At 41.1% G+C, this 27,621-nt stretch overlaps 1 protein-coding gene across 4 annotated transcripts in view; it reads left to right on the top strand.

Annotated features, from left to right (window-relative positions):
- Positions 1 to 27,285, top strand: part of Ankrd12 (ankyrin repeat domain 12) — an 89,859-nt gene extending 62,574 nt beyond the window's left edge. For all 4 annotated transcript variants that reach the window (XM_027397772.2, XM_027397771.2, XM_035441172.1 and 1 more), the window contains 5 exons: positions 6,619 to 11,279; positions 15,035 to 15,133; positions 18,477 to 18,620; positions 21,096 to 21,191; positions 22,829 to 27,285. In XM_027397772.2, coding sequence (XP_027253573.1) covers positions 6,619 to 11,279; positions 15,035 to 15,133; positions 18,477 to 18,620; positions 21,096 to 21,191; positions 22,829 to 23,014 — 5,186 coding nt within the window. In that variant the 3' untranslated portion in view covers positions 23,015 to 27,285. The remainder of the gene's footprint in view (positions 1 to 6,618; positions 11,280 to 15,034; positions 15,134 to 18,476; positions 18,621 to 21,095; positions 21,192 to 22,828) is intronic.
- The last annotated feature ends 336 nt before the right edge of the window (positions 27,286 to 27,621 follow it).

Genomic DNA, 27,621 nt, shown 5'->3' with positions numbered 1-27,621 from the left:
GAAAAAGAAAAGATGCAGTTTATGGTCAGCTCAGTAGACAGGCCCAAGGCTCGTAGAGAACTTAACCACTCTGTTCTCAGTTTGCACTCAGATAGCCTTGAGATGTGCAAGAACTCTCAAGTGCATTTAAGAGTATTAGCAAAAATAAAATGCAGATTATTTGTCATGGACAAGAAAGGCATAATAACATTTTTAATGAAATATTTGACATTAGAATGTTCCTTGTTTTCCTTAAGATGTTGAAAATAAGCTGAGTGAAAAAACTTTGCAAGAATTTTTTTGTCAGAAATAATTTCATAAATCCTATTTTAAATACAAGTTCAAATTTGATGATTAAGGGGACTCTAAACATTGAAAAGTTTTGAACAAAATGGCAAAACAACTTACTATAATGGTAACCAGTGACATTTAAATGTTTTTTATGTAAAATTTTTTCACATACAAAACACACACACACACACACACACACACACACACACACCTGGGCAGTGGTGGCACATGCCTTTAATCCCAGCACTTGGGAGGCAGAGGCAGGTGGATCTCTGTGAGTTCGAGACCAGCCTGGTCTACAGAGTGACTTCTAGGGCAGCCAAGGCTTCATCAAGAAACCCTGTCTCAAAAGACAAACCAAAAAACCTCAAATTTTTTCATATAATTTTGATAATGTGTTTTTCCCTCTTATAACTCCTCCTATGTCTTTCCCATTTCCCTACCAACCCAACTTCATGTTCTCCCCAACCAATATGGTAAAATTTCCAAAACAAAACAAAAAGGCCACAAGAACAGTAAAAACATCCATGGAGTCCATTTTTTGTCTGCCAACTATCCCTGGGCATGTTACCCTGGAATGTGGTTGACATACCCATTCGCGCTCTGTTGGAGAAAACGGGTTTTCCTTTTGCCGGAGGGCATCAGTTACAAACAGCTTCTTAGTTAGGGGTGGCGCCCTGTCTGTCTTGACCCTGTGTGGACCCTGTGCATGCTGTCACAGTCCCTGTGAGTTCATATGTGCACCAGCCCCGCTGTCTCTGGAAGACCGTTCTTTGATGTCATCCACTTCTTCTGACTCTCAACATCTTTCTGCTGCTTCTTGAACGTAGATCCTTGAGCCTCAAGGGACCAGGTTTGATGAAGACATCCCATTTAGTCCTAAGTGCTCCAGAGTTGCTCACTCTGCACATTGTTCACGTGGGGGTCTCTGAACCTCCACACTGGTGAAGCTTCCCTGACAAAGGCTGAGTTAGGCACTGATCCATGGGGATTAGCAGAATTGTAGTAGTAGGTTTTCCCTTAGATCTAGTCTCTGGCTACTTTATCAGTGTCGGGTATGAGTTGGTTACCTTTACAACATTGTGCCACCATTGCACCATGGTGGGTCCTGTAGGTCTCATGGTTTGTGGCTAGGTGATAATTGACTGTGACTTTTCACCTCTGGCAGTGTGCAGAGTGCCTTCCTGCACCATGGATACTAGTAGTTGAGGACCAGCTCACCTCTACATGCTTGATGACTTATTAAGTGCTGTCTACCTCAATAGAGAGCAACTAGTAGCCTCAATAAGAGCCTGTGAAGTTGGGGAGTGCTCATCATGGGCCCCTAACCGAGGCCATTTTGACAACAGGAATTTGAGGATTTGGAGATTTTAGATGGTTTACTTAACACAGCAAATATTTGCCTAAAACAAACAACAATAAAAAAAAACAAAACACTTTTTCAAGTGGTTACTTCATTGGTCTGTGTCTGACCAGTTGGTCTGTGTTCCTGAGTAAAGTCCTCGTAAGGAAGGATTTTGTCAGCCAAGTCTACACACACACACACACAAAACACACACACACACACACACACACACACACACACACACACACACACACGGTAATACTGTGAGGGAAGTGGTCTACACACACACACACACACACACACACACACACACACACACACGGTAATACTGTGAGGGAAGTGGTCTCCACACACACACACACACGTATACACACACGGTAATACTGTGAGGGAAGTGGTCTACACACACTCACACACACACACACACACACACACACACACACACACACACCCTCCCTCCCTCCCTCCCTGTGAGGGAAGTGGTCTTGGCTGAGGACCACAGATAACACGGAGAAATATGAGTGCAATATTCCTGATAAGTGTGTTACTCAGAACCCAGAACCAGATGGATTCTTGGGGATATTCATTGTCATATGGACACTAGTTAATTACCAGGCTAAATTGCTTACATTGGAATTTATAGGCTTTTTTTTCAAAAGTCTTCTCATATTAAATATGAGTCTTCTCATATTAAAATATGAGGAAATAAAGACATGTTTTCATTGGAAAATATTTCTTCAGTTTGTGACTCAGGAGCATAAATGACAAACCTTATAGCTCTTAAGTTGACATTCGGATGTGTGTAAGCCCACTAGTGCATATATTCCAAGCTGGTGACAAGTATAAGCGTGATGTCAAAGCATGAAAAAGATCGTTTAATCATATATGAAACATTTAATATTATTGTGGTAGGCATAGGACCAAAAGAAATTATGACATATCTGACATTAGAAAGAAAGAGGTAACATACATGAGAAAGAAGCCCATGAGTGCTCATGAAAGACCAGCCGCACTACCACTTTGCGTCTGTTAATGAACTGAGCACGACTCTGTTGTGCTAGGGACCTGAGTAGAGAAAAAGCCATGTTCACCCAGCCACAGTTTCTTACAGACACCATTTTGGTGTGTGTCCCTGTCTCTTTCTCCACTCATATACTGACACCGTGTTATTCCAGAGAGAGGTGGATACGATTTGTCTGTACTGTCAGTAGCAGGACGCACTGCATGCCCTCTCAGTAAAGGGCTTATAGTAAACATTGGCATGTTAGGTGCAATAGGCTTATTGCAGTAACCATGAAGGGTAAAGTGCTTGCTGCGCCCAGGCCCCTGTAAAGCTGTGCAGGGCACTTCCAGCTGTGATTACAGTGCTGAGCTGAGGAGTGGACACCACGGGGTCTGGAGAGCTTGCAAGGCAGCCAGGCTAGCCTGAAGGGTGAGCTCCAGGGTTAGTGAGTGTGCCACTGTCTCCAAAAGGAAGGGGGGCGGGAAGTAGAGAAAAGACTGAAGAAGACATCACAGTGTCTGTCCCTGGCCTCTGAACACACCCACACAGATAACCACACCACATATATGAACACACATCCATGGCATCCGCACATATGGCAATGAAGGGCTGAGCAGCGTATAAGCTCAGTGGTAGAATGTTGGCCTTATCTGTGACCGGTTTGATACATTACCATGAAATGTCAAAAGAAAACTTGTACCATCTTCAAATGAAAAAGGGAGACATACTGTAGGTGCTATGGTTCACCTGCTTACTCTATGTAAACGTTGTTGATCCCTGCCTGAAATCCTTACTCTTCATGACTTCGTTTTGCAAGTCTTCTCCAAAAAATACTCATTAAGTCTATGCCGTCCTAAGCCAGCATCTTGAATGTGCCTGTGGGAGTGGTGTCTCCTCGACAGCAACCATGCTGTGTGCCCTGGGTTTGCTCCTGAGGCAAGAGCCTAGTGCTTTTCAGTGCACTTCCCCACACTCTGCCTGTGTGTAGGAAATGCACTGCAGTTTTATGGGGCAAAAAGTTGTGTTTCCAATGAAACAATAATCCAGTGAGACTAACTAGAAGCAATAAAGAAATGAAGTTTTTGAAAACTGCCAGGGCAGAAAAGTCTTTGGGTTGACAATACAAACAAAGGGGCTGGAGAGATGGCTCAGTCTTAGGAGCACCTACATGACAGCTCACAACTGTCTGTAATCCCAAGCAAGATCTGACACACTCACAAAGACATGCATGCAGGCAAAGCACCAATGCACATAAAATAAAAATAAATTAGAAAAAAAGAAATGGGGGGGTGCTGGAGAGATGGCTCAGAGGTTAAGAGCACCGACTGCTCTTCCAGAGGTCTGGAGTTCAATTCCCAACAACCACATGGTGGCTCACAACCATCCATTATGAGATCTGGTGCCCTCTTCTGGTGTGCAGATATACATGGAAACAGAATGTTGTATACACAATAAATAAATAAAATCTTGTAAAAAAAAGAAAAAGATAAAAAGATGATAATAAAAAAAATCGTGTATTCTCTGATTCAATCAAGTACCAATGATGATTGTTTTGATGGTATTAACATTATATGTTTTGATGCTTGTTCAGCAATGTTGTAACTGCAAGTAGGATTTTAAAGTATATTTACAAGATTTTTAAAATACCACGTATATGAAGAAACTATTACTCAGTGCAACTTTGTATTATTTATATTGTCTTCAGATATTACCGTATTTTCTCCAAAAACAATGATTATGACCTTTATCTTTTTTTTTTTTTTTTTTTTTTTTGGTTTTTTCGAGACAGGGTTTCTCTGTGTAGCTTTGGAGCCTGTCCTGGCACTCTCTCTGTAGACCAGGCTGGCCTCGAATTCACAGAGATCCGCCTGCCTCTGCCTCCTGAGTGCTGGGATTAAAGGTGTAAGCCACCACTGCCCAGGTTATTTTTATTTTGAAACACGTTCTGGAACTAGACCAGACTGGCCTTAGAGATCTGCCTGCCTCTGCCCTCTGACCCTGCACAGTGGGATCAAAGGTGTGTGCCACCATGTCTGGCAGGTCTTTTGTTGGACATTGAGGGCACACGCCTTTAATCCCAGCACTCAGGAGGCAGAGGCAGGCGGATCTCTGTGAGTTTGAGGCCAGCGTGGTCTACAGAGTGAGTTCCAGGACAGCCTCCAAAACAATACAGAGAAACCCTGTCTGGAAAAACAAAACAAAACAAAAATAACCCTTTTAGTTAAAGGCACTAAGTGTAAAGCATCCACTTAGGAAAGAGATGTCAACCTGGGGGCTAGGGAGGTGAGCTTGCTGTAAAAGCAAGAGGAGCTGAGCTAAATCACAAGCACCACACAAAACCCAGACAAGGCACCATGCCTGTTGCCCCTTTAAAAACAGTAGAGCCTGGCATTAGTGATTCACACCTTTGATCCCGGCACTCGGGAGGCAGAGGCAGGTGGATCTCTTGAGTTGGAGGCCAGCCTGGTTTACAGAGTGAGTTCTTGGACAGCCAGGCCTGTTACATAAAGAAACCCCCGTCTTGGAAAACCAAATAAATAAATAAACCAACAAGAGTGAAATGGATTCAATCAAGGCTTTGATTGTATTTCTACAACAGCTTGGCTGTAATAACTTGTAATTACTTGGCTGTAATAACAAAACTTTGTTTTGTCTTGTTTTGGAGACAAGGTCTCACTATGTAACCTTAGCTGGCCTGGAACTCATGAAGATGGAGATCCACCTGCCTCTACCTCTACTAAAGAGGTCCATGGGTCCTCAGAGATCATTAGTCTGCCAGTCTAACAAACCCGGTGCTTCTCTCATTTGGGGAGAGACCTTGCTGCAACAACTGAAGTGGAGAGTGGTGTAGGAAGCACCTCATGCCCTCTGCTGGCCTCTGCGAGCTTGTGCTTGGACATGTGTGTTCACACACAGTATCAGCCTGGGGAACATGGGTTAAGTTTGTTTAGTTTTGTTTGGGGAGGGGTCTTGCTTTGTTTTTATAGGGAGTCTTGCTAGTACTGATCTTTCTTACAAGTACGGGATTATAGGCATGAGCTAAAAACCATTCCTGGCTAAAAACTTACTTTTGATTTAAAAAAAAAAAAAAGATTCAGTGAAGTACATTCTACCAAGACTTTGATTGTATTTATTCAACAGCATGACTGTAATCTGGTTTGGAATTTGAGACACGGTCTCAGACTCACTTTGTAGACCAGGCTGGCCTGGAACTCAGAGAGATCCACCTGTTTCTGCCTTTCAAGTGCTGGTATTAAAGGAATGTACCACCATGCCTGGTACATAGCTATAATTTAATAAAATATTTGTGTATTGAATAATACATAGGAAATGGAACTATTTCTCCCAGTGTTCTAGTTTTAAACTGTAGATTAAAAAAAAAAAAAAACTAAAGAACAGAATAGTGCTTTGTGAGTTACATATGTATTACAATCTTGATTGTGCAATTGGAGTATTGTTTAATTTTTTCTCATATTCTCCTAAATAGCCATGTTTCTAGTATAGTTAACACCTTTCCATTATCTAAATTCTTGGTCTTTAAGATAAGCATAAAGTTCAGTATATATTTTGAAATAAGTAAAACAAACTCTTTTTAATTTAGTGGTTCTTAATCTTTTTTAGGGGGAAGAGTCAAAAAACCTTACCTAAGCCATTCTCTTGCCAGCACAAAAATGTTCATATATATAGAATTTTTGTAATTTTTTTTTTACAGTGGATGTTTTCCCTGAATCCAGGTGCCTCTGCTATATGCTCTCCCTCTTATGTGTGTGTGTGTATGTTTACATCATACATTTTAACAAACAATCTGTGTTTAACATGTGCTTTTAAAAAGAGTCGATGATCTCATTATACAGGAGGCTCTCTGGAAAGTTGCTCTACAAAACTGTAGTAGAACTAACTCTTAGATATTTCTTGGCCTTGCTTACATGTGTAAGCTGATTTTGCCGGAATTGTCTGATGTATATGTGGTATAAGCTATATTTTTCTTTTCTTATTCTAGATTCAGAAGAGGCTCATTCTGTAAATCCTTCTAGTGTTGATGAAAATATTGACTCAGAACCAGAGAAAGACCCTTTCATCTGTGAAAGTAAAGTTCTCCCAAGTAAAGCCCCGCTCCCATCTGCTTTGGATGAGTACGAGTTCAAAGACGATGACGAAGAAGAGATAGGTCGGATGATCGACGACAGGCATATTCTTAGAAAAGAGCAACGAAAAGAGAGTGAATTGGAAGCAGAAAAGAGTGGTTTGTTTGCAAAACAGGAGAAAGCCTTCTATTGTAAATCATTTAAAGCTAAGAAGCAGAAGCCGTCGAGGGTTCTGTATTCCAGCACCGACAGTTCTGATGAAGACCTTCTCCAGGGCAGCAAAAGGGCTTCTACTACATGTTCTGTCCCTGAAACATCCAGTGCTGACACGCAAGCCAGAAGAGAATATGAATATAAACAGAAAGGCAAAGTGAAGAGGAAATTAAAAAACCAGAATAAAAACAAAGAGAACCAAGAGCTGAAACAAGAGAAAGAGGGGAAAGAAAACACCAGAATAACAAACTTGACAGTTAATACTGCACTGGATTGTTCAGAGAAAACCAGAGAGGAGGGCAATTTTAGGAAATCTTTTAGCCCAAAAGATGATACTTCGCTACACTTATTCCATATTTCCACTGGTAAATCTCCCAAACATGCTTGTGGATTAAGTGAAAAACAGTCCACACCACTAAAGCAAGAACATACGAAAGCATGTATCTCTCCAGGGAGCTCTGAAATGTCGCTACAGCCCGATCTTGCTCGGTACGATACTACAGAACCTGAATTCTTACCAGAAAACACAAATTTAAAATCCTATAAGCATAAGGAAAAAAGCAAACATCAGAAAGATTTCCACCTAGAATTTGGTGAAAAATCTAATGCCAAAATGAAAGATGAGGATCACAATCCAACCTTTGAAAACTCAGAGTGCACGCTGAAGAAGATGGATAAAGAGGGTAAGACACTGAAAAAACACAAGCTGAAGCATAAAGAGAGGGAGAAGGAGAAGCACAGAAAGGAAGCTGACAGTGAGAAAGAAAAATACAGAAACAAGGGTAACCCTGAAGAGCTGCAGAGGGGCATTGAGTTTGACAGAGAGTTTTGGAAAGAGAATTTTTTTAAAAGCGATGAAACTGAAGATCTCTTTTTAAATATGGAACATGAGTCCCTAACAGAAAAAAAGTCAAAACTGGAAAAAAACATGAAAGATGACAAATCAACTAAAGAAAAACATGTCTCAAAAGAGAGGAGCTTTAAAGAAGAGCGGGAAAAGACTAAAAAGGAAAGTGAAAAATCTCTTAGGGAGGAGAAGCTGAAAGAAGACAGAGACAGCATGTCCACAGAGAAAGACGTGGAGTGTGGTTCTGTGGGCATCGCTCTAAACCAGGAGTCTGTCGGGCCACACTCAGCTGAAAAGGAGATGGACATTGAGAAACAAGAAAAGCATACGAGAGAAAGGGAAAAGTCTGACAGAAGATTTCAAACTAAGGAAAAAGAGGTGGAGAAAACTGAAAGAAAATTTTCAGAAAAAGAAAAGAAGATGCGACATGAACATAAGTCAGAAAAGGAGAAATGGGACTTTAGTGAGAATGTTGACAGAATCAAAGAGAAGGACAAGCTGTGGTCACAGCAGACAGAGAGGTGTCAGAAAGAGGGGGAGAAGACAAAAAACACGGTTAAAAAAACTGATGACAGAGAGAGAAACAGAGAAAAAGTGGATAGAAAGCATGACAAAGAAAGGCCTGAAAAAGAGAGATGTTTAGCAGAAAGCAAAGAAAAGCACTTGGAGAAAAAAAAGTGTGATAATAGTGAGTATACTAAGTCAGAAAAGGCCAGAAATAAAGACAGGGAAGGAGAGAAGAAGGAAAAATTCAGAGATAAAGAAAGTATAAACATAACCAACTCCAGACATTTACAAGAAGAAAAAAGGTCAAGTATAGGAGACAGTAGTAGTAAAATCCAGCATGAGAAAACTGTGTCCCTTAAAGAAAAGGCAAGGGATGAACCTTTGAAAACTCCAGATGGCAAAGAGAAAGATAAAAAAGATATAGACAGATACAAAGAACGAGACAAACGTAAAGATAAAATCCAACTAAATACTCTAATCAAGCTAAAGTCTGAGACAGATAAGCCTAAACCTAAATCATCACCAGCCTCAAAAGACACTCGCCCTAAGGAAAAGCGGTTAGTGAATGATGACTTAATGCAGACAAGCTTTGAACGGATGCTCAGCCTTAAAGACCTAGAAATAGAACAGTGGCACAAGAAACATAAGGAAAAAATTAAGCAAAAAGAAAAGGAACGATTAAGAAATCGTACTTGTTTAGAGCTTAAAGTAAAAGATAAAGATAAAACAAAGCATACACCCACTGAATCAAAAAGTAAAGAATTTGCCAGATCAAGAAGTTCAGAACTGACTGATGCTTATAACAAGGAGAAGCAATCTAAAGATGCTGGCAGTAACCGGTCACAATGTGTTGACAGCAAGAATGTGCTGAATTTAGGGAAGTCACCCTTTATTCCAGAGAACAGCTCAAACCGCTCTCCTCGCTCGGAAAGTGAGAGGCTGGGCCTGAGCTCCAGATCTGTGTCCATGATTTCTGTTGCTAGTTCAGAAGATTCTTGCCACACAGTGACGACCCCCCGGCCTCCTGTTGAATATGACTCTGACTTTATGTTGGAGGGCTCAGAATCTCAATTGTCATTTTCCCAGTCACCTTTTCTGCCAAATGCCAAATCTCCAGCCCTTTATGAAAGGGAGCTGGAGAGCCTTGCTGACCTGCCGGAACGACTTAAAGCACCATGTACAAACAGAGTTCCGGTGTGCCATCTCAGGTCATCTTCCGTGGAAGATGTCAAAGTAATTCCTAGTGAGGCACGGCCTGCTGTAGAAATCAGAAGATGCAGCATGCCCTCAGTCATTTGTGAACCCACAAAACATTTCCAGATACCGGAAGAAAGCGCCCAAGGCAGCTTAGCTGTGCCACGAGAGACCTGTCCTTCTCCCAAACCTGAAGTGTCTTCAGCAGTGCCAGAAAGAGGGCTTCCACATGTGTCTGAGTTCCACCCCAACTTGGCCGGCTCTCCAACTAGGTCTGTAAACAGCAGGTACATTTCATCTGATACAAACGTAATCAAGAGTGTCAGTCTTGTGGGCACTTTAATGGACAGTCCGATGAACTTGGAACCTTCTAATCAGGTTGGAGTGATCCAGAACAAATCCTGGGAGATGCCTGCTGAAAAACTGGAGTCTTTAAGCACCAATGACTTGATCTGCCCAGACCCTAGCACATCTGATCAGGATTCCTCTGCTCAGAGCTTCTGTCATTCAGAAAACAAAACGTTAAGAGAACAGAATACTGACTGCTTATCCTCACCGCAGACTGAAATGCCAGGAAAGTCGTGTGCTCAGGATGCAGCGTCTCTTCTGTCCTCACTGCAACCCTGCTCCTTTTCCAACCAGGCGCATTCAGATGCTGAGTCAGCTTCGAAAGCTGTGTCTTTGTCATGTGGTGCCAGCCAAGAGCCAGGTGTTTTACAAGAGAGAAATGCAGGGCATGTGATTAGCTCTGTTTTAGATAGCGATAATAACTTTACAAAGGAGATGGAAAATGCATTTGTCCTAGCAGATATTCAGAAGACTAATTCTTTTGTACCAGTTTACTCTGAAAGCACTGTTCAAGAAACACTCGCAAGCTTTGAGAAGGCAAGCACTTTACTTGTATTGCCGTCAGGAAAGGACTTCAGTGGAAGCGATGGTGCTTCTCAGATGAGTACACAGTATACCTTTAGCAAACTCACTTACAAGTCTTCCAGTAGCCACCAAGTCGAGAAGAGCATAGATGATACTCAAGTTACCTCACATGAAAAAGAAAAGAGACTGCAGGGTTTGGTCTTGACTCAGTTGAGTAAATGTGACTCTGATTTGTACGGAATGGATGCAGGGATGCCCAAAGGAAGCCTCAGTGACCAGGACCCTGCAAAGCACAGCCCTGGCAGTGAAAAGTACTTGCTTCCCATTGAAGATGAGGAATCCCAGCAGAGCCCTTTGTCAAGTGTGGAGAGCCATTCGCAGCCCTCAGCTCAGCCGGAGTTGCACAAATACGACCAGCTCACCAAAGGAGACTTAGAAGAAAGTGCTGAAGATGATAAAACTGAAAACCAGCACCCCCAAAGACTGACTAGAAACAAAGTGAGCCCAGTGGTCAGTCAGAGCAAGCAGATTCTTGCTGGTTGTACACTCTTGCCAGAAAAAGACAGCGACTCCTCCCCGAGGGGAAGAATAAGGCTCACTGAAGACGACGACCCTCAGATTCACCATCCACGGAAGAGGAAAGTGTCCCGGGTTCCTCAGCCTGTGCAAGTGAGCCCCTCTTTACTGCAGGCAAAGGAGAAGACTCAGCAATCTCTTGCAGCCATTGTAGATTCTCTAAAACTAGATGAGATACAACCATACAGTTCTGAGAGAGCAAATCCATATTTTGAATATTTGCACATCAGGAAAAAAATTGAAGAAAAACGCAAGTTACTATGTAGCGTTATTCCTCAAGCTCCTCAGTATTATGATGAATATGTAACATTTAATGGATCATATCTCCTGGATGGAAACCCCTTAAGCAAGATTTGTATTCCTACAGTAAGTCAATTGCCACTCGATCCACACCTGCGGCACCCCTGGGGGGTGTAGTGTAGCTCAGTGGTAGTGTCCTTGTCTCACATGCAGAAACCTTGCTTTCAGTCTTTAGTACTGGGGCGGAGGGGGTTGGGAATTTTGTATATGCAAGCTGCATACATAATTTCAAGTTTTCTAGTAGTTAATATTTTAAAATTAAAAAAAATACCCTTGTAGATGAATTTTACAAATGTTAAGTCAGTATATCCAATGTATTACTTCAGTATATAATCAAAATACAGTTATGTAAGCTGTCTTACTTCTTTTTTCTGCTGACTCTGTGAAGTCTGATGTACTTACTGTACATGCTGAGTCTCCACGTATCACAAAGTAGCTTCCTTATCAGGTATCATGTGTTGCTTTTCCTCACCTGCTCATCCTTTTGTTTCAAAGGAGACCAGGTTTTGAGTTCTTTGAAGAAGAATGCCTCTGCATGGACTTGATCCCATTATTTCGTCTTCTCTGGAACTTTCCTCTACTAAGTACTTTTCACTAGTGTTTTTTTTCCAGCCTCCTTTCTTGATTGGCCTATGTTGCCCACTCTGAATGTATATGGGTTACTTCTGTCTTAGAGAAAAAAAGCCTCCCTTGACTTTCCCAGCTCATCAACCTTACACTGTCTGTCACCTTCAATACCATGGTTGTGCAAAGTAATTTGTGTGTGACAATTTTTCAACTTCATCTCATGCTCACTCTTGAGCCAATATGACATAACATGGATCATCACTGAGCTGTCAGGTTGGTTGAATTATTTTTGTTCTGTTTGGTCTGATTTGACATCATAACCATCTTGTTCTCACTAAATTCTCCCATCATGGGCTTAAGTACTTGTTTATTCTTCTGGTTCCTCTGCCTTATTGGCTGATTTTTCTGTCCTGTCAACTAAAATAAACAGTAAATGTGTTGGTTGCCTCCCCTGTCTTCCAGGTCTCTGTATTGCCCCGGTGGTGTGCTGACTTCGTTACCACCTTGGATACTCAGATATAGGAATATTGCATATTCAAATATTTATCACGTTATATATACAAATGATAAGTGTATGCTAAGCATTGTGCTAGGAACCAGATGTCAGAGATGAACAAGATAGACATTCCAAATTGCTGCCGCAGCTGCCGTGTTTTCTCAGCCCAGCTTCATGATAGTCTGCGTTTCCTTACTGTGACACACAAGATGCTTCCTTGGCTAGGCTTGATCCTTGTACACCTCGTGTACAAGAAGGCTACACTGGAATCCCCTGACATAGCTACTGGTTTGCCAAATGTCTTTATATGTTCTATCTTTTGATCTGGTACCTTTTAAATGGATGAAAACAGATACTTAACATTATCAGAGAAGTGATGCTGGTGCATTTCAAATCTTAACAGATTAGGTTTAAATAGCAATAGTAGTAGACTAATGAGAAGTAAATTTGTTATTGATACAAAAGTCCATTGTTAATAATTAAAAATTCATCTAATAGTTTTTGGGTTGTTGCCCAATTTTTATTTCATCTTAAAAGGCAAAATATTTTAATGGAAATTATGTAGGCTCAGACTCTTAAGATAAAAAAACACGTTATGTTAAGACTTTGTAAGCTTGCTAAAAGTACTTAGAAGTAAACTCTTGGTCAACTCACTCCTGAAAAATGATGTAATGTAAGTGTGTTCCCTTGGAGCAGTGCAGAAAGACTCTTTGTTAAATTAGAACCCATTGTTTCAAATACTGCTTTAAAAGAGATGGGTGATAGAGACTGGATGTAGCGTGGTTTTTGTCTTCAATGAAGGTTATCACAGTGAAGGAGCACAGAGCTGTGAGGTACACAAGAGTCCTCTTAGCATTCACAAATGAGGTACCTAAGCCTCACGGCACACTAGGAGTTTGTGTAGTTTCAACTGAGTGACTCCGCTTGTCTTCTGATCCTCTCTCTCCTGTACTGTTTCTCGAATGTACTTGTCTCTTCCTTCAGAATGCTCACTTAGCACCCTCTCAGAGCCGCCACCTCTAGCAGCCCAGGCCTTTGAGTGATGTTCCTCTGTGTTCCTTGAGACAACCGCATACCTACAGGAGGTGCTAGGTTTAAAACAACAGCATCAGACTCATTTTTCTAAATGAATGTTAGGGAATTTTCAGTTCACAACACACACACACATACACACACAAAAAATGTATTTTTGCAGTTAGAGGCATGAGCAACCATCCCAAATAAGCTGTTTGTAGATGTCTGTGCTGTTCTGAGGAGACCTTTTGGTAACATCTTCTATGTTTGGTTCCTCAGAATTCCTTCGTCTTATGACCACTGTAACACCACCATAGGGATTTGATGTCCTGCTTTCTAATGGAGTCAACAAACTGTCACATGTTAGGAGATAACTTACTTTACCCTAGTAAACCAATAGTAGCCATAAACAAGGATATGAAAAGGAAAATCCAGATGCCTTAAGGAGAAGAGAGGATATTCAGGGTCATAGATTGTTGCCAGACTTGCCTGTCTACATTAATAGTAAATTGCCAACTTCCTCTGGAATTAATCAGAAAGCATAGTCCAATGTAATACCAAGTTAGAAGTGAACTCATATCGCACACATAAAGTTCATTACATAGTTTTACCTACTTTTATATGACAGAGTCGACTAACCCCGAGGCTTTTCTGTTTCATTCTTATCTACAAAGAGGCTTTGCTTATTAAACTGGAACCCTGCTGCTGTCTCCTAGAACTTTCTATTTGTATTTCATGCCAGCTTTTCTGTTTTAGTGGCTCCTCTATCTCTTCCTGTCTGGGAGTTGTAATTAACTTTTTAGTCCTAATAATTTACTCTTTGAAATTTTTCTGTGGCCTAAGAGTCAAAACATCTTAGCATAATGGAATGTCCTGCAAGGTTTCAGGCAATTGGAACTGACTGAAAAGTCTCACTCAGTTGTGTAATGGCTGTTTTCGTCAGACAGATTCACTGTATCAAATAAGCTGACAGTGTTAAGTCTGCCTGAAAGATTCTGTGGTTCATTTCAGTGTTTTCTGAGTCCATTGCTCTAGGTCATGTTAGTGGGGGCATGCTGTGAGGCTCACCACCTCATGGCAGCCCAGAAGGGAAACGGGAAGACAGACCTCACCTCCTTCTGCCAGGTCTCTCTCTGCAGGCCCACCAACTTGCAGTACTTGATTCTAATTTTGTGTTGAACAAACTTGCTTTTGATTAAACGGTTGATGAGGGCAGAGCCCTCATGTTCTGATTGTCTGGGGGGGAGGCGCTTCTCTTGTCAGGCTCATAGATCTAGGGAGAAGAGCCTCCTCCCTCAGACTGGCTTTCGGGCATACCTATGGGGCATTTCTTCACTGGTAATTGATGGAGGAGGATCCAGCCCACTGTGTGGTACCATCCCTAGACACATAGGTCTTGTCTGTGTAAGAAAAATGGCTAATCAAGTCAGGAGGCAGCATACCGCCATTGGTTTCCCTCGATGCTGAACTGTAAACCATAAGCCAAAAAAACCCTTCCCTCCTTTTGGTCAGTGTTCTATCACAGCAGTAGAGAAGAAAACTAAGCTATTACTTCTATGCATTTCTAATTGACATTCAAAAGCATTCCTTCTTAGTGTTCTAGGAGTCTGAGTCTAATCAAGTTGACAAGATTAACCATCACAGAACTGTATTGTTAAATTCATGAAATGGCAGGTTTTAAGTTACGCACTAAAAGTTGAATTATAGATAAAAACTTAATAGTTTGTGTGTGCTTTCTAATTAGATTACACCACCACCTTCGCTGTCAGATCCACTTAAAGAACTCTTTCGGCAACAGGAAGTAGTAAGAATGAAACTACGTTTGCAGCATAGTATCGAAAGGGTAAGATACCCTCAAATATAAATGTTTGCAAAAAAATAACCATTTACAAATATGTAAAAATGGCATATGGTGTTTCATTAGTGGAGATCGCCTGTTTACTATCATTTGGGGAGATGCTGTGATTTTGTTAGTCTTGTGCTCATCCAATTAAAGGGAGACTTACACTTATCTTAGGATACAGCTGCTTCCTGATTACAATTCATGCTGATATATATTTTTATATTTAAAATCTCTATGATGAATCACTATTAAATAATTTCTAGTAGAACATTCAGAATTGTAAGTTTTTGAGTGCTTTCTTGTCATACCAGCCACTTTAGAGCCAATGACAAAACCTTTGTTTATTCATCTTTTTGGTATGCCTTAGTGTCCAGTTTCCAGTAGTTTGTTTGCTTTGGTTTTTTGAGACAGGGTTTCTGTGTGTTAGCCTGGTTGTCCTGGAACTCACTCTGTAGACCAGGGTGGCTTCAAACTCAGAGATCCTCCTGCCTCTGCCTCCCAAGTGCTGGAACTAAATGCCTGCACCACCACTGCCCAGCTTGTAGTTAGTCTTGACGTGAGGGGGAAAAAAAAAGAAACTGGTGCTGGAGAGATGGTTCAGTGGTTAAGAAAACCATTTGCTGTTCTTGTAGAGGACATGAGTTTGGGCCCAGATGTGTGTATAGTGGCTCACAACCATCTAACTCATGTTCCAAAGGATCCAAAGCCCTCTTCCAGTCTTCCACAGGCAGCAGCCACACATGTGGTGCACATACATGACATGCAGGTAAATCAGTTAAGTAACGTTAACCCTGTTCCTAGAAGTCATACATATCATTTTTACATGGATTTATGTCCCTCATGTTGGATGTGGTGGCTCACACGCCTTTAATCCCAGCACTCCACAGGCAGAGGCAGGCAGATGGATCATTGTGAGCTCAAAGCCAGCCTGGTCTACATAACAAGATCCAGAACAGCCAGATCTACATAGAGGGGCCCTATCTCAAAACAGGACATGAATATATCCACATCCCCTTAACCTTGTGGCAAAGTTGTGTGGTCTCTAAAAGAATGCAAGCTATGACATTTCACAGAAATACACAAATACCTGTCTTTGATTTATATCCAACGTGTTCCCCACGGCAGAGGCCCTTAGCCTTTCTTGTACTTGGACCAGTTGAGAACCTTGGAGCCAGTTCTCAGACTGTGTTTCTAGGTGAGTAAAGTTGGTGTGATCATAGAGAGAAGGGGGAAGGAGAGCAGAGCGCTGGTGCAGGCTAGACCCCCTGACACAGTCCTGCTCGTCTTCACCCAACAGAGCAAGCAGAGCACACGTGCTCCCGGCCGGTCCTCAAAAGGCACTGTTTGCAAGTCTGTTGGTAGCACAGGTCTCAGGCATTCTTGTTGACACTGACAGCAAAAGTTTAGGGAACCAAGCAATACAAGCTCTAGCCAGGCTCAAGATGGGTTACAGTCTGCAGATGGATGTCTGTAGTTGCATGTAATAAGTGCCAAAGATGCGCTTTAAGGCCCATCCCAGCCCATAACTGGGAGTTTGAGACACTTGGCTCATTAAAGAGTATTTTTATTTCTATAAACAATACTATTGTCTCTATGGCTAGAGAGCTCAGCAGTTAAGAGCACTCCCTTTCAACACAAACATTGCAGCTCACAGTCACCTGTAAGTGCAAGTTCAAGAGATCCAGTGCCCCCACTTCTGACCTCTGCAAGCACAGGCACACAGGTGTAGTACACAAACACACTGTGAATGAGGGCAGACATCACATACATAAAAATAAATCTTCTAAGAGAGTCACAAGGGAATGCATACATCTGGAATACATACACAAGGGAATGACCATAACAAATGGCATAATAGAATACACTGAGAAATACATAAGGAAAATGGAACCATCATACATTATTGTTATCAGCGGCTATTGCAACAGTTTGACGGTCCCTCAACAGTTAACAGACTTGTGACCCAGCAATTTCACCCCTAGTTTGTTTCAGAAAAAAAATAAACAGAAGCTTAAGCATAAATGCTCATAACAGCTTTTCATAGTAACCCCAAAGAATAATGACTTTGAGGAAGGCAAACTATTGTCTCAGACCTGTTATAGCATTTCTGTCTGGGCATGCAAGTCAGAGGGACATAAGGCACAGCAACAAAAAGCATAAACATTATGATGAGGAAATGAAGACCCAAAGAAGTGGTAAAACCCTACTACTTTTATGTTAGGTTAGAGAAAGAAAGCTACAAAAGCAAAGGGGAGTGTGATGATAACTTGTTTGTGATAACAAATAAAGCTTGCCTGAGGTCAGAGTGCAAAGCCAGCACTAGTCGGCCATAGAGGCCAGGCAGTGGGAGCACACCTTTAATCCCAGCACTAGGGAGGCAGAGGTGGGCATATCTCTATTACACACATGGAGACTCTGTCTTGAACCACCCCTCCCTCTCCCACCCCCCAAAGAAGGATGTTCCGTTCCTCCTGCTGTGTGGAGGACATTTTTCTTTCACTTGGGAGTTTTATGTCCTCAGAGTGCCCTTACCCTGGTTGTCTTTAAAATGACTTCAGCTCTAAATAATCAGTATGCCAAATTAGCATGTGTTGAAATGGCATCATCTGCCACCCTTCAAATCCAAATGGTCAGCTAATGAATGGCATACATGAAATAATGCCTGCAGAAGAACATGGTTTGTCAGGAGCAAAGAAGTAAACACCTAGTACACACTACAGGATGGGTGAACCTTGAAAATACTAGACACTAAGTAAGGAAAATTGGTCACAAAAGGCAACAGGGTGTATGATTTTATTTGCAAACAATTGAATTTTCAGATCAAGTAAACTCATAGGGAAAAGGTAGATCACTGATAGCCAGCAGACACAAGGAAGAGTGACTGCTAATGCTGATATCCTTTCTGGCCTGGTGAACATGTTATGGGAATGGAAAGGGGATTTATTTATGATTTTGTATGCAGGAGGGTTTGCTGGCATGTATGTCTGTGCATCACATCCATGCCTGGTGTCTGGGGAAGTTAGAAGAGGGTGTTAATCCCCTGGAACTGGAGTTAACAGTTGTGACCCTCTATGTAAGGTACTGGGAGCTAAACCAGGTGCTCTTTACCGCTGATGCATCTCTCCAGCTCTGTCCGTACACTTTAAAAGCCAATTTAAGAAAGAAACTGCCAGTTTGGGAGAGGGAAGATTTTTCTAGAACACTTAGGAATTTTTTAAATTTCTCAAGCCTCCTACGAAGAAAATGGTACTCTCTGATTAAGATTATTTAGTGTAGCTCAAGTGACTTTATCTAATTTCACAAATAACTTTATGAATGTTTTTTAATTACTCTGTTCAACTAGGAAAAGCTTATTGTATCCAATGAACAAGAAGTTCTGCGAGTTCATTACAGAGCTGCGAGAACACTGGCAAATCAAACGCTGCCATTCAGTGCTTGCACTGTCCTACTGGACGCAGAAGTGTACAATGTGCCCTTGGACTCACAGGTAAAGTGCTGGCTGATACAGAGTGCTTTCAAGAATTATAACATTCTTAAAAAGATCTGCCTGCCTTCGAGGAAGACAGTTGAATTAAAATCAAAGAAGAAATGCAGGTCTTAAAAATGTTCCTGGAGCAGCTAGTCCTCTGTATTGTGAGTTGTTAGAACACCAGGTAGCCATCAGGACATGGGTGCACAGGCCTCATCCCAGAACTCGAGAGGCTGCAAACCCATCTCCTTAACAAAAATTCAGGACTAAGAAAATGACTTGGGTAAAGTGCTCACCATGCAAGTATAAGGTCCTGAGTTCAAATCCCAGAGCCCATGGAACACCAGACATGGTAGCACTCCTGGTGCTCCAGCAAGAGGAGAACACATACCTTCACTCACAGAGACTTTGTCTCAACTGAGTGTGAACTGTACGCGCGCGCGCACACACACACACACACACACACACTCACACTGTGGCATGCTGAGGGATGCCTAGCCACTGGGGAGCGTCGCATTTGAGGCTAAGCTAGACTACATAACAAAACACAAGCAAATATTTATATATTTTTGTTAGTACATTTATTTACTTGCCATGTGTATGCACACCTGCATGCCACAGTTGTGTGTGTGGTCAGAGCCAACTTGTAGGAATTGATCCTTTCCTAGCACATGGGTCCTGTGGCCTGAACTGGGCTTACTAAATTTGGCAGCAAGCAACTTTGCTTACCCAAGAATTTAAAAAATAAGTGAATTCCTCAGTAATCTCAGAATGATCTCAGAATTAGAGATGCAACAACACTGAAGCAGTGTCTCTAATAGTCAAAGACTAGAAAACACAGACATCTTCTAGAAGGCAGGTGTTTTCATACTCAAATGAAGACATCACTGCTTCTGACTCTTCACTTTCCTTAGATAGCCACCCAACTTCCTTTAATCTCTCCTAAACAAAGATACATTGTTGATGGAAGAGGCTTTGGTAATTTAAGTAATTTTATTATACCTTGCCCTAAGTTTTCCTAGTGAACCAGACCACCAGATTTTTTTTATCACTTTTTAATTTGAATTAGAAACAAGATTGATTTACATGACAATCCCAGTTTCCTTCTCCCTCCCGTCCTCCCCTACCACTGCCCCAGATTTTAAGATAAAATTTTAAGCTTAATGAAATTCCAGGAGTCGAAGTTATTCCCTTGACAAGGATACTCATCTGTAACCATTTTCAGTTGTAAGAACTGAATCCAGAAAGTCCGTTTACTGATGGCTTTAGGTAGGTCATCATAGCAGATTGATTTCCTATCAGATGGCCTCTGAAGAACCAAGGAAAGGGTAAATCATGCCTGTCCTTGCCAAAACCTCTCCTTCTGGCTTACCCTTTTCTCGATGAGCTTGTAATATTAAGCAATAAAATTGAAAGTGGCCGTGGAGAAAATGAAGCTGGTAAGATGTGAGTTGGTGAGTGTGAACCTGCCTGACATGCAGATGTTACCTTGACCACACTTGTAGATGGCAGGTACTCGAGTACTTTGTGTGTGCACAAATATTGTGATAAGAGCCTTGAACCTCTTTGAATTCTTAAAATATACTTGAGAGGGGATGGAGAGATGGCTCAAAGGTTAAGAGCTCTGAGTGCTCTTCAAGAGATCCTGAGTAGAGGTCCTGAGTTCAAATCCCAGAAACCATATGATGTCTCAGAACCATCTATGAGACCCGATGCTGTCTTCTGGCAGGCAGACAGACATGCAGACAGAGCACTGTATAATAGATAGATAGATAGATAGATAGATAGATAGATAGATAGATAGTAACTTTTCAGTGTATACCATAGAAAGCTGAAAATGTATAATTAGTTCAAAGTTACTCAGAAAGGTACAGAGCTGAAATTTAAATATATCTTAATTCCAAAACTAATACACTGATACTGAGAATTTTTTACTTTAATTTTTTTGTTCATGATGCATATTTAAGCGTATGTATGGAGGTCAGAGGGTGTGTGTGTGTGTGTGTGTGTGCGTGTGTGTGTGTGTGTGTGTGTGTGTACACAAACGTGGAGTTGGTTCTCATTTTCTCCTTTGTGAGTCCTGGGGATTAAGCTCATGTCATTAGGCTTGTGTAGCAAGTGCCTTTACTTGCTGAGCCATCTCACAGGCCTGATTTTAGAACCTTGAAAAGACTCATTCTGGAAGATAGGTGTCTCCCCCATGGTCACCTTTTCTCCCTCTGTGTGGTAAACTTTAACAAAGACACAGCAGGCTCAGCATCGCCTATGCCATGCTTTTCTGAGAAAGCTGGAGGACTCTACTTCATAACTAAACATTGTGTCTTATCTTCAGAATTCTATGATCACCCTATCTACTTGATATGGAAATAATGGCTTCATTACATTTTCTCTTTAGAAATACATTCCTATCAATAAAACTGAAGCATACATAATAAATGAGATATTATAAGTTTTCTTAGAAAGTGTTTTACTACATGTAACATTCTTTTTTAGTCTGATGACAGTAAGACTTCTGTGAGAGATCGATTTAATGCAAGACAGTTCATGTCCTGGTTACAAGATGTGGATGATAAATTTGACAAACTAAAGGTGGGTATGTTTACATGGTAGTTATTTGTTGTTCATTCTAAGACATGTTCTCATGTCTCCCAGACCAGCCTTGAACTTGGGAGTTCAGCTCCTTGTGCCTCCGCTTGATTCTGGATTTTAGGCATGCACCACCATGCTGGTTGTGTGTGGTACTAGAGATTGACCTCAAGTGTTTGCCAAGCCAGTGCTCTACCAGCTGAGCTGCCTCCCTTTAAGTCAAGTGAAGTGGATGCTTCCCTCAGGACTGGAGTAGTGGTTAACTGCTCTTACAGAGGACCCAGGAGCTATCAGCCCCCCACCCCACCCCCACCACCCCACCCCGCACGCATGCACGCACACGCAGAGAGAGAGAGAGAGAGAGAGGAGAGAGACAGACAGACAGACACACACACACACACACACACACACACACCACACACACACACACACACACACACACACACACAGTAACTCCAGGGGATCCAGTGCCCTCTTTGGGCTCCTGTTCTCTACAGGCGCTGGGCACACATGGGTACACACATGTCGCAGAGCTGGAGAGCGGGCTCAGTGACAGAGAGCGCACACTGTTTTTGGAGAGGACTCAAACCCCGTATTAATTGTCTCACACCACCTGTAACTCGAGCTTCAGGGGAATCTGGTACCTCTGGCCTCCAAAGGCACCTTTCCTTCCCTGCAGGTACCCACACCAGACACCTGTACATAATTAAAAATAAATCTTTAAGAAAAGAACTACTAGGCTGGAGAAATGTCTCCGTGGTTAAGAGCAATGGCTGCTCTTCCAGAGGACACATGTTCAATTCCCAGCAACCTTGTGGCAGCTCACACCTGTCTGTAATTCAAGTTCCAATGGATCTGAGTCCCTCACACCGACATACATGCAAGCCAAATACCAACATACATAAAAATTAAATGAATAAGTAAATGAAATTACTTTAAAAAGATCTACTGTGACACACAGTTCTGAAGTGCCACAGAAACAGTTTTGTGTATCTTTGTACTCGTTATCCAGTATCCCTGTCTACCAGAAGAAGAACAGAATGGGGCTGGAGAGAGGGCTCAGAGGTTAAGAGCACTGGCTGCTCTTCCAGAGGTCGTGAGTTCAATTCCCAGCAACCACATGGTGGCTCACAACCATCCGTTATAAGACCTGGTTCCCTCTTCTGGTGTGCAGATATACATGGAAGCAGAATGTTGTATTCATAATAAATAAATAAAATTTAAAAAAAAAGAAGAAGAAGAGAATGATAAAACAAGTACATTCTGCATGTGGTGCACACTTACAATCCAGGAAGGTTTCTACAAATTTGAAACCAGCCTCAACTACATAGCAAGACCCTGCCCCCCCCCCCATTGGCTTGAAATCTTAAAGCATTTGTGTCTAGATTTTATAATTATTTCAGTAATTTGAAATCTTGTAATTTTAAAAAATATTAGCAAGCCCAAATTAAAAAGATGCCTATGAAGTGGCAGACCCAGGAGTAGGGGCGCGCTGAGTGACAGGGGACAGAGGAGACTTTGTGGTGTGAACTGCTTCTTACTCCTCATGTGTCTGTCTTGGTCCCAACAAAACCGTGGATGAAATTAATTTAAAACATCAAACACAACAGATTAATCAATTTTTCTCTTTTTTCAAATAGACCTGTCTTTTAATGAGGCAGCAACACGAAGCTGCAGCTTTAAATGCCGTTCAGAGACTAGAATGGCAGCTAAAACTCCAGGAACTGGATCCTGCCACCTACAAGTCCATCAGTATTTATGAGATCCAGGAGTTTTACGTCCCTCTTGTTGATGTCAATGATGACTTTGAATTGACTCCTATATAGCAGTTGGTATTTGTGTTGGCATCATCTTAAACTAACAATACAAGCGTTAAACTGTGGAATACTGCCTTTTAAGAAAAACCCTGACAATAGCCTTTACAGTTGTTAGTGAAGTTAACTAAAGTTGCTTGTGTAGTGAACACTGTCATTTTATAAAAATAAAGAAAAATATTTTGGATCTTAGGTCCAAGTACAGTTTCTAACAGAAAACTATTATTTATATTGATCAAAGGTAACTATTACATTAGAACATGTTGGCAAACTGAGTAGAACTTTAAAAAGTTGAGAAAATCTGTTAACAGCGCTGGAAGTTGTTAGCACTCAAGTAACAAGATAACCAACCACAAGTACTCAGAGCTCTTGCGGGTTTTATTAAAAGTACATGAGTAAACTCAAGGATTTAATTCCTACCAAATAGTTTCTAATGTGGAAGAAAACCTTGACACAGAGTTCTTCAGTTTATCTTATCTGTAAATTAATTGTACAGTTTTCTTTTTTGAAAGTTTTAATATTGTCTTCCTTTTTAATAACTTATTTTATACATATTGTACATCTTGTAATTAAGGGTCTATGTATACAAGGGAACCGCCCTCAAACGTGTACAGAGATGACTGTAAAACTTGGTTCTGTTGGAGTGGTACTAGCAGTGTGTTCAGCTTGTGAAGCTTTCAATAGGGCATGCGTGTGTTTGGGTTAGCTTGCGTCCATCCCATAACTGTCAGATTGGTGGCTTACTTGTGTCGCATGCTTTTTATAGTTTAACTCTTTGTGTAACTGATGCCTGAGACAGTTTCCTGCAGGAGAACCGGGGCTTTCTCTGTGGGCCACACTGACAGAATTAGTCATCAGAGAAGCGCTAGCTCTCTGCATCTCCCTGGAGAAGCCTGCTTCCCCCAGAACAACAGCCAATGCCTTTGGATGGAAATTGTGAAATTATAAATGTCTATTTTAGTACTCAGCTATGAAAGGATCTGTGAATATGTGTAAATACGTTTAATAAATTTTATTGGTCATGTTAAATCATTGTAAACTTTCTTACATTGCTTAAATTTAGTCTTTTAAGCTTAATAGCCTTTGCACTTTTAAAATAAAAATTGAATGCTCAAATCAAAATAAGATACTTCGTAGTCAAAAAGTAACAGTCTTAGGAATGTTCCAGTCCCTGAAATGTTCATGAAGTTTTTATTAATATGTTGTATTTTTCCTTGTATCGAGATGCAAAATGTGTAGTTTGCAAAATTTCATAACTGAAATAAGATTTGGTATGCTTTTTATAGTAAACTAAGGAGCAATATCCGTAGAACAATATGTCTTATGACACGATACAGATTGGATGTTCAGGAAAGCTGCAGACGAAACCTGCTGGTCAACCTGTGAAACACTCAGAAAGGAAAAGTAGATTAATCAGAAAACATCCTAAGTACATAGGGTAAACATTTATGAACCCTGCCACAATACTAAGACTGGATATTTCCTATTTTGGTAAGGAAAGATAAAAAAATGTGAATTAAATGGTTGAAATTCAGCTCACAAGTTGGAAATCCCAGCTAGTAAAAGAAAATACTTGGTTTTTCAGTGCAAAGGTGCATATTAAGCTTAGAGATGTTTGAATTTTTACATCAGTTTATATTTCATTCTTACTGTACTGGCATGCGCAATACAGTAGCAGCACGTGAGAAATACACAGTTGGAGGATTTAACGAAGGTGGATGTAGTGTTCTTAGAAACTTAGATGAAAGACTTTGGCCTTTTCATTGAATTAAATGGGGCCAGAAAGGCAGGGTAGACTTTGAAGCACTGGTTTTTGTTGAAGTTATGTTTATTAAGGCTGGAAACATTGGAAGCTAATTTATAAAAGCAATACTTTTTACTACAAAAACAACTTAATGCAAAGTTTGTTTATCTTTTATCCTAGAAAGGAAATTTGATGAGCTTATGTGGCAAATTACAAAAATGAAACAGGACGATTTAAACGTTTAAGAGAGCAGGAGAAAAGTAATCTGTGAATCGTTTTTTGGTGATTGTTCAGCCAGGAGGAGGTTTAGGAAGTGGTCCTGAGCAAACAGAACCAGCTGTCGTGGGGGTGGGGGGGAGGTGGGGTGGGGAGTGGGGAAGAGCTTGACAGAAGCAGGAACAGCCCTCAGTCAGCCCAGCTTTCCAGTCCTACCCCAGTGCTCACTCTCATGGTAGCTCAAACAGCTGCAGCCTCTGCCACAGCTGTGCTGGCACACACTCCCTCTGCAGCCATCAGGTCAGCTCAGTCACTGTGCTTCATAGGAAGTGTGAGTTAGTACACAGTTAGGACTCTTGATGTCAGACTTTCTGAAGGTCTAAAATACTAGAGGGAAAATCTCAGAATGGAGTATATATATGCCTAAAAAGATTGGGTTCTCAAAAATAAGGATGCTGAATTTAATCAGTGATTCTTTTTAAACTATTAAACATCATGAACAAGATATTAAATTGTACCTAAGGATTTGTATTTAAGTCTTGTTCTAAATCATATCTGTTTAATAAATGACTAGTTAATATTTGTGCATGTTATTTAATAAAGAGTTATATTTTTATAGAAAAATAAGAGTGAAATGTGTGCTAAGTGTTTTTTACATAATGTTCCACTCCTGTGTAATTAAGTGAAACACCAGTGTTTACTTGGGCCTCCAGCAAGATTGCAGAAATACTCGTCTTGTGGAAACAATCCCATTCCAATCAACCGAGTAAGGAGAGGTCTCACAAATGCATTGTAAGTAGGAGGCACGCTGCACAATCCCCAAAGCCCATGCACCTCATTTGAGGGGCACATGGCATCTCGTGGTCCAGGAAGCCCAGTGCAGGGTGAAACCGTTTCCTTTCTTTTTCAGAAGGTTAGCAATGTCTTTAACTCTACCTCTACTGCTCTCACATGTAAACGCCCAAAACTTCACACAAAGGCTATTGACTAGTTAATGGAAACATTTCACCACTAAAAAGAAAAGAAACATATGTTTTTCACCAGGTAGATGGCTCATGCCTATAATCCCAGCATTTGGGAGACTGAGTCAAAGCCAGATTGATTGGATCATTATGAGACCGTCTCAATAAAATCAGTAAACGTTCCAAATAATAATAATAATAATAATAATCTTAGGATATGTGTGTGAGGTTTAATGGTTAAAATTTGTTTTGTTTTTTTTGAGATGGGGTCTCAATATGTAGCCTTGGCTGGCCTGGCCTGGTACTTGCTATGTAGACGATACTAACTTCAAACTCAGAGATCCACCTCACTCTGTCTTCCAGGACTAAAGGTGTTCGCCACCACACCCAGCTAAAGTTTCCTGTAATCCATTATCTTGGTGGCTTCTTGGAAGTCTTGTATGTGCTTACGAGGGAGTTTAAGACCCCACAGAAATGAAAACTAGGGTTCATAAGAGAAACTCAGCCACATGAAGTAAACAATCCCATTAACTCAAACTGCTCTAACTATAGAATTTCAAGTATTAGCACAAAAGTAGCAAATACAGCGGGAAGGTCAGCCAGTTTCTCCTGTGAGTAATGTACACAGTATCCACAGTAACATAGGTTCGATCCTGAGGCATACTTCTGCCAGAGAAAAGTCTGCTCACGCTGGGACCAGTGTTACTACATGCAAACCTAAGAAAGCACATTCGTCATGTTTTTTTTAAATACATTTTTTAAAAAGTGGTTACTCTATCCACATCTTCAACTAGTACCAGACAAAAAGCCTTTATGTAGCTAGCTAACCACCCCCACTCGATTTTTAGAATGACGTTACATACCTAGGATAGGGTCACAGATTAATAGTCACCGCTTGTCACCACACATTCAGCTTTACATTTGTCAGTAGTTTTTTTTTTTTTTTTAAATGGGTCTGATTTAGATCTAATTTTTTAAACAACCCAGACCTAAGTAAGCAGTTTGCTAGCTCCTTGTTACAAGTACCCAAATGAACACAAAAAGTTTTCATCACCCCACAAAGTCCCTCATGCCTCAGTCCTCTGTGTCCCCCAGAGGCAGCCAGCGGGTTGCTTGCCTTCACTCTGTGTTAGTCCTACCTAGTCTCAGACTTCGTGGAAATGAACTCATGTAGCATATACCTTGTGTCTGCCTTCCTTCTTAAGCAGATTTTTGGAATTCATATGTGTTTCGTATATCAGTAACAAGTAGTAATTTTTAACAAATAGTGTAATTGTACAAATGTGTTCTCTCTGTTCTTAGTGTTTGGATTGTTTACAATTGGGATATTGTGAATAAACATATGGACATGGAAACCTTAACTGTGAATCTACTGTTTTTATTTCTCTTAGGTATTTGCTGTCACAGCTTAGGTTAGTGTTTATCTGTGGTAGAAAATGACAGTTCTCCAACATGAATGCGCCATTTATTACCACTATAGCCATGTATGACAGAGGAGTTGCTCGGAAGCCTGTCTGAAACTTGGTGATATTGGGTCTAGCATCCAGGATGCCCTGGGTTTACTCCTAGCCCTGGAGAGGTGAGGAATGGGACCAGAGACATTGCCAGTCAGTTTTAGCCAGTTCAGTGGGTGGAGAAAACCTTGTGCAGTAATTAATACCTTGTGCTTTTCATTTGTATTCTTCCAGCAGCTATCT

This window comes from Cricetulus griseus, chromosome 2 (assembly GCF_003668045.3).
Source record: "Cricetulus griseus strain 17A/GY chromosome 2, alternate assembly CriGri-PICRH-1.0, whole genome shotgun sequence".
In the NCBI taxonomy this organism is placed as follows: domain Eukaryota; kingdom Metazoa; phylum Chordata; class Mammalia; order Rodentia; family Cricetidae; genus Cricetulus; species Cricetulus griseus.
Note: the sequence above shows the minus strand (reverse complement) of the source record. Positions and strands in the feature narration are given on the sequence as shown.